This window comes from Aethalodelphis obliquidens, unplaced genomic scaffold, assembly GCF_003676395.1.
Source record: "Aethalodelphis obliquidens isolate GAN/ISIS:26980383/991018 unplaced genomic scaffold, ASM367639v1 scaffold32, whole genome shotgun sequence".
NCBI lineage: Eukaryota > Metazoa > Chordata > Mammalia > Artiodactyla > Delphinidae > Aethalodelphis > Aethalodelphis obliquidens.
Window position 1 is genome coordinate 20,238,827 of NW_020837976.1, and position 14,855 is coordinate 20,253,681.

The window sequence follows — 14,855 nt, forward strand, 5'->3', positions numbered from 1 at the left end:
TGGGCATTAGTGTTTCAACATGGATTTGGGGGATACAAAAATATTTACATCATTGCAAACATGAATGAAGCTAATCTCTTTTACCTAATTTTATGAGTCATTGGCAAGCAATGAGAGGGATTTTAATGTAAATATTTTATTGCTTAACGATTTAAGGAAATTATGTTCTTATTAAGATTTCATTTATTATTATCCAGGAAGCACTGTTTCAGCACCCCCCACCCCCAAACTAGGCAATGGACTACTTATCACACTAGGTTTTGGCCTGGGTTATTTTTTGTCAATTTAAGCTCATCCATCAAGAAACATGGTTGATGAACGTTTTCTTAGCTAAAGTTGATGACTGCACCAGATTTCAAATGTTGTTGCCTTTTTTTTTTGCTTTGCTGTTTTCAGGATCTGTTTTTGCTGTTTATTTTAAACCCATCTATCTCTGTCATATGTTCACTGTTGCCTGACTTCACTTGTGTTCAGAAGTCATTTATGAAAGTTCTAACAGTATTTGTCAAACGGAGTCTTCCAGTTTCTTCTGCCAGTTGTTATATAGTTACTGTTCTTTTGTTTCAACTTTTGCTTCTCTTTTAGAGAATCATGATTTTATTGTTTAATTTGTTACCAGCTCTCTTTATGGCATCATCCTTTAACACATGAAGCAATTAATTTATGGGGAAGAAAAGCATGTACCTTAGTCATTTTTCTTTACACTGTTTACTCCCTAGCTGTTTATTCTAGTTTCAATTAAGTGAACCTTGAACAAAAAGTATTTTACCATATTTTTACCCAAAAGGGTATTCCATAAAGATTTATTTGCTTGCTACTGTTTTATCAAGGATGTGAAGTAACCAATTGCAACATAAACTTGACTTTAAAGTAATAATAATATTGGAAAGTGATGCTGCAATAGACTAAAATTTATGTTTCATATTGTTTGGCTTTTTTAAGAAGTAGAAATAGGTTTTAATACTTTGTGAAATAACACTTGCTGGCATTACTTTGAAGTCTTACTACCTAGAAAATTTTTGCATTGATCTCATGAATGAAAGCCAGCTAAAGAAACAGAGTAGCACATTTGAGGCTGAAGTCTTCAGAGAAGTACATATTATTCAAATTATTTAATCATAACAAAGTTCAACAATATTTTCCTTTTTTATAACATATTTTAGTACATATATATCAATTTCTTTTTACTTCTTTTTAAACTGTCTACTCATTTTATGGTGCTGCATAGATAATTGCGTTTCTTACAGATTTTGAAGGTTGTAGCAACTCTGTGTTGAGCAAGTCTGTTGGTGCCATTTTTCCAACAACATTTGCTCACTTTGTGTCTCTGCATCACATTTTGGAAATTCTCACGATATTTTAAACAAAGGGTATCTTATCTACCTTTGAAAGACAGTGCAGAGGCTGAGATTTACAAGTGTGTATCCTTTTGCTTAAAGGCACTCTCCAGATTGTTTTGAGTGCAGCCTTACTAATGAGGTATGAAAGGAGAGGGTTTGGAGCTGGTAGGGATAGCCAAGAAGTCAGGGGAGAAATTCTGGAAAGGTGAAAGTCACAGAGGTGACTTAGGGGACAATAACAAGTAGCCTAACATAAGTCAGTATATACGAAAACAGATCAACCATTTATATGTTGTTAACCTTTGTTATAAAAGAGAATATCTTCATATTTGGCAAATAACATTTTCTTTATATGCTAAATACATATCTTCTGTTTGTAATTTAAGTACTTATGTAAGTATGCAAGTTTTGATAAATTGGGTTAAAGTTTTATTTTGATTCTCCTGCCCTACAGTTTTTTGACGTTCTTAAAAAATAGTTCCAAAATTGTCAGACGTGACCTCTCTAAGTAGAAATCAAGGAATATAATGGATTAAACTCTTTAACTGGGACCCAGAAATGGGAGAGAGAGTTGATTGAAAGTATACTTTTAGGTCTCCCTCCACCAAATTGTCCTTCACTTATTATATTAACCTCTCTTTTACCTCCTCTATCCTGAGGCTGAGGGCTGTCGGATCAGCTGGTATACTTCCAGTGCAGTGAAGAGAAAAGAGCACTGAGCAGGGCCATGGGTTGTCATACTGTCTGCCCTTTCTTCTTCCTGGTTTTATAGTAGTTAAACTCTATACTTAAAAGGAAATACTAAATGTGGACCACTTTTTATCCACTTGGAAATCCCATTTTCTCCTAGCCTGCCTTTTCAGAAATATATATGGGTTATTTATAAGAGGAGAAAGGAGTTAGTACAATGGTTAGTGCAGTAGGATGCAATTGTCTGGAAGTGCAAGCCACTTATCATCAGTTAAAGGTCCCTGGATTGGCTGCATAAATTCTGTGTCTCAGTTTCTGCATCTTATAGATGGAGATATTATCTACCTCAGAGCCATCTGAGAGTTGAGTGAAATACTGCATGTAAAGTACTTTGCACAGTGTTTAGCACAAAGTAGTCATTCAGTAACATTGGCTTTTGTGTTTTAGGGAACTATTCTGATATATATCTCTACTAAGTTTTCTAGTACTTATTGCTATTGAGAATCAACTGTATGTTTTAATATGAAATAATGAAAAAGTCCTCTGTCTTTGGAAATTATAGGCCAGTTGAAGTAGTTCTTTGCAGAAGTACAGGGAACTCCTATAGGAAAGGGGACATTTTAGAAGATCTAGTTTAGTTCATTTTGCCAGCAATTGACATAGTTCCTGTTCTTGTGTAGGCAGAGAAGGTGAGGGAGAATAGTAATATAAGCTTACCTTGCTATATCCATTTCATAAAGTGAAGGAGATTGTTAATAATTATTATGTCACAATTTAAATCTTATAATTCTAGCTTTGAAATGCAAATACTAAAGCACACCTTTGAGTTAAAAGAACAATTTTTGTCTCTTTTTAAATTTGCAGGGTCTAACAGAATTATATTTTCTATTCACTTTGTTAATTTTTTTCTGCAGAAATATTTACAACCAACAAAGATAGGGTGATATAAAGAGCATATAGCAAAAACTAAAGTTCCACATTCAAGAGAATAGTATTCAGAACTCCTTACAGGTTATGAATCATTTCTTTGGCATAGAATAGTTCATTGTAATAATACCTATATCTGTTTGTTCTTGTCTTTTCGAAATGTGTGTTTTTCTTTATTCAAAAGCTAATAAGACTGTGACCTTGTAGGTTCAGGATAAATTTCGTCTAGACCTGTCTGATGAAGAGGCAGTGCACTACATGCAGAGTCTGATTGATGAAAGTGTCCATGCTCTGTTTGCCGCGGTGGTAGAGCAGATTCACAAGTTCGCCCAGGTAAGTTCTCTGAGGGCAGTGTGTTCATCTCAGCTTCTCCGTGTACTACCCTAGAATCCTCACAGAACCATACCTTTCCCTGCCAATGACATCTTTTCTGTTTTTTTTTGTCAAGCCTTCTTGACATCTCACCAACCTTCCAATGTGAAAGTGTTCGATGCACTAGTAACATGCACTAAAACATCCCACTGAAATGTTCTTAGTAACTAAATTGTGGAGTGTCAGCATAGGTGTATCTGTCCTTTTTAGTCAGTGGTGACTATAAACCCTTCTTGAGAATAATCTTGGGTCTAGCAGAGGCCTTGACAAGTGAGACTTGGACACTCGTTGGATTTTGGTAAACTGTGAAGTGCTAGGAAAGGAGTTTAGAAGCTGAGAAAAGCGATGTGTAGCACATACAGATCTATTTGTAGACTTTTGGTTAGCAGACTCTTTCCTATAAATGTTTGAGGGAAGACTTTTTGATGATAAACCTCAGATTTGAAAACTGTTTTAGTTTTAAACTTCATAATGAGGTTGATGCTGGAAGTGATCAGCAAACAGAAAAATTAGGCCGCTTTCCTCTCCCACATCCTCTCACTCCTCTCCTTGTAAACTCCTTCCTGACTTTACACATTCAGTTAATAATAATTTTACAAATAACCCAAGCTCAAAGCTTGTCTGTTTTAACTTCTCCCTCACTCAGTATACAGAATGTTACCAAGTCTTGCGAGTTTCTTTAAGCATTTTTTAAATCATCGTTTTCTGTCATTTTCCCATTATAGACATTTTAACCCAGTTGTTTTTCACTTTATGATACCTTGGGTAACTAAAATCCTTCATAACTGTTCTCTCTGTTTTAGTATTTTTTTTTTCTTGCAGCATTCTTATCTTTATTATGCTAAATATTTCAGTTAGATATATCTTCACAAAATACTGTTTTACACTGGGTTTTGTTTTGTTTTAAATTTAAATGTGAAAAGTGTTTCCCTAGTGCCTAAAAGTGACATCCAATCTCTAGGAACTCAAGGCCTTCCAGACTGCTGTGTTCTAAACCTCTTTCTAAGCTATTTTCCTAATACTCTCTTTCTCTCAATATTTTTATCTTCTTCCATTTCTCTGGCTACTTTGCTGTTCTATTTCTTCAGCCCAGAATATCCATCTTCTTAATAATGAATCATCTGTAAACTCCTGCTTGCTAAAATCCAGTCTGTCCTTCCAAGATCTATTCTTAATGCCACTCTGATTCATCTTCCTCTGAATATTAATAGTACTTTGTACTTTTATTATAAGTTGAACTTATATTTGTTTTCTATTACAGATATTTGGATACTTACCTTACAACTCCTAAAATGCAAACTTCTTAAAGGATGGGATGTATATCAGTGACCCAGAAACACAGTGCCTTTAAACACTTAAGAAATATCTAATGAGCATAAGGGAATTTTTTTCCTGTAAATGTTAGCTGATACTCTTTCTGTCTCTGAACAAAACATGTTTCTTCTCTCTGAACACCAGTCTGAGTCATATTTTATTATAAGTGCCAACTCAAGGTTTGATTCACATGTCATTAATCATAGTCACTTCTCAAGAGAGTAAACTGTGACTCAGATAGTAAGTAAGTGACTTGTCAGAGCCACCAAGCTAGCTAATGGCAGATCTGGATCAGCATATAGCACAGCAGAATATTTTAGAGCTGTAAGGGAAAAAGGCCCAGAGATGTATAATGACTTAACCAACTTCATGTGTCTAACAAGGCACAGAATCAAGGCTTGAACCCAGATCTTTTGACCCCCCATATCCAACCAATGATAATCTAGATTACTTTGTAGTTTGCAGAACTCGAGTCGTCTTTATCAGAATCCCATATTCTTTTTTATTTTCTACTGAGGTATAGTTGATTTACAATGTTATATAAGTTTCAGGTGTACAACATAGTGATTAACAAGACTCCCATATTGTTTATCCCAAGAAGTTAACCTGAAAATATCCATGCTCTTAGATTTCTTTAAATATGTCATCTCTGCTCATACTTTTGTACAACTAAAACAATATCAACATAAGAGTAACATAAGAGGGCTTCCCTGGTGGCGCAGTGGTTGAGAGTCCGCCTGCCGATGCAGGGGACACGGGTTCGTGCCCTGGTCTGGGAAGATCCCACATGCCGCAGAGCAGCTGGGCCCGTGAGCCATGGCCGCTGAGCCTGCGCGTCCGCAACGGGAGAGGCCACAACAGTGAGGGGCCCGCGTACTGCAAAAAAAAAAAAAAAAAAAAGAGTAACATAAGAATATTAAATTTAATTGGAACTTGCTTAGGCATTGAAGGGTACCAGAGATACTAAATGAGGTCTTAATTTCACATAAGTCTTTTCAAATTATAAAATTATAGATGCATACTTGTTTCTTAACTAATCTCTGAGGAAGTTTATTTTCCCTTTGAAATTCACATTCCTAAATATACATTTTCTAAATATTGATACTAATAAATCACATGCACACTCAAATTTTGATGATCAACATCTGTTTTTTGTCACTCATAGCATTTATTATAAGGATGCATTTTGCTAATTGAGTTACGCTAATTTTAGTGTATTCCTGTTAATCATTATGGATTATAGAACCCAGTTTTTAGAAAATGGAGGTAGACAGATACATGCTAACAAAAGTTCTTTCTACATAAAAGAAGTATTCTTTAAAATGACTAAAAAATTGCCAGATACAACTATTATGTTGAAATGCTGAAAAGGCTTATTTTATTCCATCACGCCAATTGCTAGTAAGGGTAGAGATTAAACATTGCAATATTTGTTGCCTAGCAACACCCACCTATTAGTGGTAGAAATTTTCCACTGAAAAACACTTTTATTTGGGTCATTGTCTTTGAAATTGCATCATCAGAACTCTTCTTCCCAGCAGAAAGGTGGAGGTCACTTAGTTTGGATCACTTCCTGCTCTAAAACTATGCCTTTCAAAGGAAATCTCTCACATTGCAGCCCATTCCTTTCCAGTTTCTGCTTTTTCCTGTCTCTCTTCACTGATTGATGGTAGAAGTTTGGAGAAAGGGGATGTGATTTTCATTAATCTTAATACATATTAAATCTAATTAAATGAATCTTTATAGATTAGGGTTAGAAATATATATTTTTTTGCACACTAAATGTTAAAAAGTAAGAACAGATTGCATTCAGAAATTTTACCTAAGTCCCAGCTCAGGATACTAAGAACAAAGATCACTGTCATCCATCTGGCAAGGACCCTTCCTTAGCCCCTGGATGTTCAAGGAGGAGGACCACAGGTCCGAGTGGAGGGTCACATGAATGTGCAGTCCCATCTGTGCACCTTTAACTTAAGAGAAGCCAGCTATACACACACACTCTTACACTTGAGGGGGTTAAAAAAAACAACAGTGAAAGGAGGAAAACAGTGTGTTCCTTATGCCTGATATTTCCCATGTGTCTAGTAAATGTGTCAGGGACTCCCTCCGAAGTGTTTCAGATCCGACGTTCCTGCCATAACGTAACTTCTTACAATGCTGAATGTCATTCCAATATTGAGGGTTCTCATTTTTTTTTGTACAACATGGCCTCAGTACAAGCCATCTGCCCCATCTGCTGTTCAAACAAAGAAATAGGTTTTTTGCATCAGTGCTGAGGGGAAAGCTTCCTATTTTGGACTCTTTGAGAAATGACTCCAGTATGTTGCCTTCTGAAGGGCTTTTCTTGAGTAATTTTGTTTATTTATATTCTGTTTTACCTTTAGGTACTGATCTTAGTTCTTAAACCCAGTGTAGGATGTTTCCACTGTAACTGTTCTACTCTCATCTACTTTAAGAAGGCATGGATGCAAAAGATGCCCTAAGGAGAAGAGACTAGAGCATCATTTCTGATTTTACATTATATGGATCTTATTTTACCATTAGGAATAAAGAAGAGCAATGTAAAATATTTCATTGATCAAAACTTAAAGTATTGAATTATGTGACCAAATAGAAATTCTTCAGTTCTAAAACAAAGTGATTTTTAATTTAGTAAATATTTTTCTAAAGAGTCAGATGATTCCCAGATACGTGGCTTAAATAAATAACACCAGTATATCATACAAAACTATTTTTTATCATTTTGTGTCCCAGATCTAGTCCTAATATATTTGAGTTATCCTGTAAGGAATAAGAAGAAGAACAACAACAAAAACACAATAGTAGCAATAATAGCAGCCTATTGAACACTTAAATGTGCCAGAAATTATGTAAACTTTTTTCTCTTCAGTACCTCCTTTAATCCTCATACCTGTAGAGTAAATGTATCACTAGGCTTGTTTACAGATGAGAAAGCTGAGACTTAGATAGGTTAAATAACTTGCCCAAGGTCTCAAGGTGAACAGGTGAAAAAGTCCAGATTCAAACTCAAACCCTGGATTGTAGAAATAGACAGTAGTTTCTAAATAATGTTTTTCTCAATTTACATCTATGTCTTAATTTATTAGGTATGAATAGATTATGTGGTGAGTGGTGAGTTTTAAAAATAGACTTGTAAATTTTAAAAATGATCTTTTAATTTTCTCTCTTTAATCTTTCATCTGAGCATCAAAAGAAAAAAAATCCATGCAGACAGCCAATAGTGTATGACATAAAAAGGAGTTATTGGGAACAGTTAATCCCTGATAAATATGATAAATATGGGATATCACTTATCTTGTACATTGGCCAAAACCCAGTCTTGAATTTTATCGACTCACATGTTCTCTCTTGTTGCACTGCAGTCAGTACTGCTGCATAACTATGTTAAAACCTATGATGTTATAAACTATAATATAGGCACTTGGTACATTACAAATGTTTTAAGGTTTTAAGATTAGTTATCGTAATAGCAGCACTCAGCAGAATGCTCCATAACTTTCAGCTAAAATTCCCTACAGTTTATTTTTCATCAGTACAAATTTAATTTCCTTATCTTTTCTAAGGAAAGTTTTCAGACACTTGAATGCACTCCATGGTAAGATTTGCCTGTTCGGTTCATTATCGGCTTTAGTAAGTTTATTTGTAATACTAACTATTGTTTTCCCTCCCCTCTGTTATATCGAACTTTTATGTAAGTTCTTTAAATGTGAAGGGAGTGGAATATTTTGGGCTGGCTCTACTACATAGTGTTACTAATTTTTTCCCCCATAGGTACAGACACTTTGAAATATTTATGAAATCTCTTAGAGACCATCTGTTTAGTAGCAGCATTTTTCTCGCATACAAACATACGTATACACAGGTGTGGATACATAGGTGTGGTTTTTCTTTGTTTCCAGGGTATTTAGACTTCCTAGCATGTCAGTGAGGAACTTTCGCAGTTTGCCTTTAATCTGCATTTTCAACTTTCATCATCTTCTACCAGCCTTCTAAAAGAACCTTCTTTGTAACCCTGATGAGCTACCCCATGACACTTCCTATACCCAATATCCCTACTTCCCCAAGTAGTACACCTTTTTCTTTGCCTAGAATGAGTCCCCACCCATTTGTCTAACTTTCAGGTGTGTGCAGGGGAGGGGTTGCGGGTAGGGGTAAATAACTGTTTCTTTATATAAGCATTTTGTCTTAAAGTAACTTGGGGTCTCCCATAGAAGCTGAACTGTTCCTGGTACATAGTACCAAATAAATGTATGTGATTTTATGTAAGTGCCAAGGACCATTTGAGAAGTTTATTTTCTCTGATACTACCTTTAAGAAAATACTTAAATAGCTTCTTAAATTATAAATTACATTCCTTTTATTAGCATTAAAAATAAATCTTACCATATTCTTTCTAGAATTGCCACTTTAAATTATATAGATTAAAATCAGTCAGCATCTTTCACATTTATAAGCATATACACGCATGTGCACATACATACACAAACCCACTTGTCAGCACGGTTCTTTTTCCTTCCCGTTTTCTTTCAGAGTAATAATGAAGTGAAGTTCATAGACACAAAGTTTTGTGACCCATAAAAAGCATTCTTAATTCCTCCAAGATAAGCCAGCATATATTTGACTGAATCAGAGGGCACATGAGGTGTGGATGACTCACCCCAAAAAGGTGCCCAGAGTTGTTCTTACTGAGAGAGTGGGTGATTGTACATGTTAAAGACAACAACCTTTAACTGTTGTACATTACTTTGAGATAATTGTGAGGGTGCCTAGCACAAAATAGGTGTTAAAAATGTTGATATCTTTTATTTTAACTTGATATTTTAATATTGAACACTATTAATGTATTGGCCCCAAAACAACTCTTGACTGGGCCTTTCTTATTCTTTCAGGACTGCTTCCTTTGATTTTTTTTTTCCAGACCATTTCTGTACTCTGTATTGTGCATTGGCTGCACTCTGGAATAAATTATACATTTTCACAGTCTCTAAAAATGTCATACCAAGAACTAAGCTCACTACTCAAAATATTAATCATCTGTCACTGCAGAATTCAGTGGAATTTTTGCCTTCCTAGTGCTAGATTTGTCTGCCGTGTAATAATGAGATCATCTTGAGCTTACAGTTAGCAAACATTCCCTCTCCCAAATATTTGCTCATATAAACTGATTTTTAAGCCAAGTCTTAGGAATCCTGTACATTGTAGTTAATTTAAATCCTCTTCATGGCATGTAGTAAAGTAATAATTTCACCTTTTTTTTTTTAATAGACTTTTTTTTAAAAAAATTAAGGACTGGAATTACCTGAGGGTGTTTTGGGTTTTTTTTTTCTATTAAAGAATTATATGTCTCTTTCTAAGCAGTTTTTAGAACTATAAACTTGTTTCTCTTTCTTTGTGAACAGTGAAGCTAATTATTTTCTGTTTCTTTGTTTTTAATTTTTGTAGTACTGGAGAAAATGAAATTGGTTTGGCCCATCAAGATGCTTGTCTCTGTAAGGAAACTACTTTAGAAACAACATGTGTATAACGAAGACTTCAGGCTAACGAGCAAGGAAGAGAATATTAGTCTTCAAAATACCATATATCCTAAATGTTACAGGCATCCTAAATGCCTGAATTCTGTTTCCTTGGTTGTCCTTGCTTAAATATGGTCCTGAAGGGTTTGTTCTGATATATTGTATATATTTATTTTCAAATGTACACATTGTTAATAAGCTAAGAAGTAAAAATTTTGTTCCAGAACTACGTACATATTATGAGAGCTCTGAAGGAATTTCATGTTGACATAGTAAAACATTTTAGTCTTCAAGTTTGAAAGTCCATTTTTTTCTTCATCTTTTCACATCAGATGAGCAGTTATATGAATCTGGACTGTCTTAGTTTTGGTTGGTTGTTTGTCTCTCCCTCCCTTGTTCCCTTTCTCTCTTCTTCCTTCTCCTCTCCCCCTACATTTTTTATTTTTTAATTTTTTGTCCTAACCTATAACACTTAAAGTTTTACACTTTATGGCCTATTCATTTATACGTTGAGAATTGTATATATTTCAAATAAGATAGTCATTTTTTTTTACAAATACTGTATTTTGTTTCTTATTTTTTTTGTGGTTCACATTTCTCTTAGGTTTTAAGTACATAAAGCAGGTTATAAAAATGTGGCTATCTGAATAATTGGCCAAAAGGTAATATGGCAGCAGCTTTTCATATTGAGCCTAAAATATTTTTACATGTAAGCATAAATTGTCTTTCTGCAATAAATTTTTTTTTGTAATGAAAACTTAGTTTTCAAGAGCTTTTAAAAATAGCTCCCCTAGACCTGTTAATGTAATATATCCTTTCTGATTAAAGCAAAATAATTTTTGGTCTTTTAAGACTAGAAGTCCTACTAATCCATCTAGCTTTTTTGCATCATGGAACTTTAGGGAAAAGGAACAAACACAAACGAAAAGAGCAGCACAGTAATAATCTTTGCAAATAATGTGTTGCAAGGTCATGTGATTTTGTTTTGGAAGATAAATAATATCTCATTCTTCTGGTGCTGAATAAATATTTAATATCAAATGACAGAAAAGATTAAGAAGGTTAAATTTAGGCAGAGTTTCAGAGAATGTCATTAATTATAATGTTTGTCACCAAATTCATATCTGTGAGTCTGCCTTGTTGGGGTGGGGTTCCCAGCTGGAAAGCAAGCATATAATTAAGAGATATCTTAGAAGCATATGGAATGTGACTTGTATAAAACATACATCAGATTAGAAAAATGGTAAAGATGAAAAGGCCTTTGCAAATTATCGTAAGAGAATAATGACTAACCTAATTGGCAAGCTTCATCCTCTCTCTTGCTTTTTCTTTGCTTCACATATTTCCATCATTTTTTGTTGCCTAGAAGTTTATAACCGATCTGCATTCTTATTCTTTTAGTCCTATTTCTATTGGTACCAAAAAGTTCTCAAAATGGCGTTGCTGAAAGTGACCACTCCAACTTTCTGAACTCTTTTAATTCTTTATTTGTAGCTTTTTAATTGACACTTAGTGGGTAGTTTTGTTATAGTTACAGAGGTTGGCCCTTTTCTCTAAAGGGCCAAGGTAGTAAGTATCTTCAGCTTTGGAAAGCATATGATCCTGGTCACAACAACTGAACTCTGCTTTATGAGTAAAACAGTCATAGACAACATGTAAACAAATGGCATGGCCAGATTTGACCCTCAGGCCATAATCTGCTGACCCCTGTTTGAATTAACTATAGGGCAAACTGGGTCATTTTAATTATCTTTATAAAATCGATAACATTTTGCATAGATAGTAACATGTATATTTATATTACATGCTCTATATTTTTTGGACTAGTATGAAATTGTATAATGGCAAACACTGACAACTAGTAAGGAGGGTTGATCATGAGTAACCTTGTAGTCCATGCAAACTTGGTAGGGATTATGAGGGAGATAGAGCTTTCTAGGAAGGAAGACATGTATTGACCGAAGATAGATAGTGGCTTTGGTTTTGCAAAGTATTTTGGCTCTGGGTGGTGAGCCTACATCAGAAAGAAAAATGATTCATCAGTTTCAATTTCTATTGCTCACAGCAACCTCTGTGCTCTTACTATTTTCCCCAAATGCCATTGTTTTTTATAACGTAGTCTGTATTTTCCTTTACTATCATTGCCATTCAGATTCTTTGGCAAGTTTTACAGTGTTTCAAGCACAATGCTTGCTTTGAGTTTGAAGAAAGTGTTTGTGAGGACACAGTGCTTTAATTAAAAATTATGAGTGTACTATAGTATTCAGAGTGGTATTTCTGAGTTAGGGAAAGAAAGTGTGGATAGCAGCCACTGTGAGTGGGGCTACCAGAAAAAAGTAAAGTGTGGTTCACATCCCTAAATAAGGGGTTGATACAACCTGATTTTTGTTATTCTCCATATACTAGGGTTGTATGTTATTCTCCATATACTAGGGTTGTATGTTCCCCAGCTCATTTGTTTTATGTTTTGGGTATATATTATAATAATAATAGTCAACATTATTTATAAGGGCTTACTATTACATATCAGGATTATGCTAATTGCTTCATATGCATTATATCACTATTCTGTATAGCAGTCCTGATGGAGAATTGTCTCCCCGTTTTCCAGAACTTTAAGGCAAGTGAATCATCTGCCCAACGTAAGGCTGCAAAGTGAGAGCAGAGTTAAGTGTTTTAAGTTGAGTTACTCAGATTCCAGTGATCACAGTCTTGACCATCAAAATCTCCTGGCCTTCATTTCTCACTGAGAGGTAATGGTACTGACCTCTAGTATGCGCATGTATGTGTACGTATGTGGTTCATTAGACTTGAATCCCCCCAGACAAAGCCTGTTCCTTATTTTTTTTTTTTTTTTTTTTTGTCATGAACAGGATTACCAAAGGTATGGGCAGTAGTCAACAAATTAAACAAATTTCTAAGAAACAGTTGTGTCATCATGCCACATGTTCATACTTGCCTTGAAATAGGAAGTAAGTCATTCAGTAAAAACATACAGGCAAAATAAATCTTAAACATGTACCTGTTAACCTATAATCACAATGTACTTTATATTTTTGCACATAGATCTAACATTGCAATTAAAAAAAAAACAGATTGAGACTTAGGAGGATTGGGGGGTTGGGGGTAGGCAGGTAAATTTCAAAAACAACATGAATTTTCTATAATTAATACAGAAAATACACTGGTTTTCCCAAATGAATAATTTGATATGTTAACACTTCACCATAAAGAATGCATGCCACCTGGATAGGATCCTGGCACAGGAAAAGGACATTAGCTAAAAACTAAATAAATCTAAATAAAGTGTGGACTAGTTAAAAACAAAACAAAACATAGAATTAGTAGCCTCAAAGGCAGGGAACTTTCCTGGTGGTCCATTGGTCCAGTGGTTAAGAATCTGCCTTCCAATGCAGGGGACACGGGTTTGATCCCTGTTCAGAGAACTAAGATCCCACATGCTGTGGGGCAACTAAGCCTGCATGCCACAACTAGAGAGACGCCTGCAACGAACAGCCCGCACACCCCAACAAAGACCCAGCACAGCCACACACATGCAAAAAAAGTATAAGGCAGTTACTTTGTAGAAAACCCCAGTTTGAGTTTGTCTAATTTTCCTCAAGATTTGTTCATTTTTGGTGGGCCAAAAATGCCATGTACTTCTCAAGGCCTCTTATCAGAAAGCACATGATGTGAATTTGTCCCATTCCTGTTGGTAGTTACTTTTATTACTTGGTTAAGATGTGTCTTCCAGCTTTCTTCACTCTGAAGTTAATTTGTATTTTATACTTACAAATTAGTGAGCAATTTGTAAGTGTTTTATGGGGAGATACTTTGAAACTATGCAAATATCTTGTTCTTTACCACACTTGTACCCACCAGTTTTAGCATAGATTGATGATTCTTGCCTGAATCAAGTATTACTATGGTGAAAGCCAAATGGTGATTTTTTTTTAATTCAATTGTTCTTTCTACACTTGTTAGTGATCTCCTGTTAGGTAGAGCTTTCCTTTCTCCATTATTTATTCATTTATTTATATTAGGATGGACTCTTTTATTTTATTGTACAATGCATTCCTATCATCACTTATTTTGTTGGTAAAATTGCCCCAGGACTGACCTGACTTCAGTCTGGTGCATATGTCCCTGACATGACTTGGATGTTCTTGAGCCCTTTCTTCCTTTTTGGCACAAGATGATCCAGGCTCACCTTATGCTTTATGTGCCCCAGCCCTGGAGTAAGCCATTCCTCTAAAGAGTCCTAGTTCTTTTCTGGTTCGATTTTACCAGATAGCTCCCCAAATAAGGTGTCTAACTTTTCTAAAATAGAAGTTATTATAGCATCCCAGTATTGCCATTCTAAAACTCTGGAGTCTAAACAGGGAGGGATGTTGATATAAATAAGCTCAATAGTAGAGTAATCCATATCTGAATGAACCATAGAATTTAGCTATTTCTTCAATTCTTCTCAGCTTTAGATCATCACCACCACTATCTTCCTTGAGACCATCAGGGCCAGTCATCATGTTCTTTATCTCTGTTTGTTAGCACAAAGAAAACGAGACCTCTGTAGGTCAATGAGAATGGTCTCTCATTCCCGTACAGCTTTGTACAACCCCCATCTCTCAAACCTCTGGAGTTCCTTGGACCATCATCAACAGAATCTATCAGTGTCAAA

At 35.1% G+C, this 14,855-nt stretch overlaps 1 protein-coding gene across 4 annotated transcripts in view; it reads left to right on the top strand.

Moving 5' to 3' along the window:
- Positions 1-13,102, top strand: part of PIK3C3 (phosphatidylinositol 3-kinase catalytic subunit type 3) — a 157,737-nt gene extending 144,635 nt beyond the window's left edge. For all 4 annotated transcript variants that reach the window (XM_027127842.1, XM_027127843.1, XM_027127846.1 and 1 more), the window contains 2 exons: positions 3,165-3,290; positions 10,107-13,102. In XM_027127842.1, coding sequence (XP_026983643.1) covers positions 3,165-3,290; positions 10,107-10,121 — 141 coding nt within the window. In that variant the 3' untranslated portion in view covers positions 10,122-13,102. The remainder of the gene's footprint in view (positions 1-3,164; positions 3,291-10,106) is intronic.
- Positions 13,103-14,855: the final 1,753 nt, after the last annotated feature.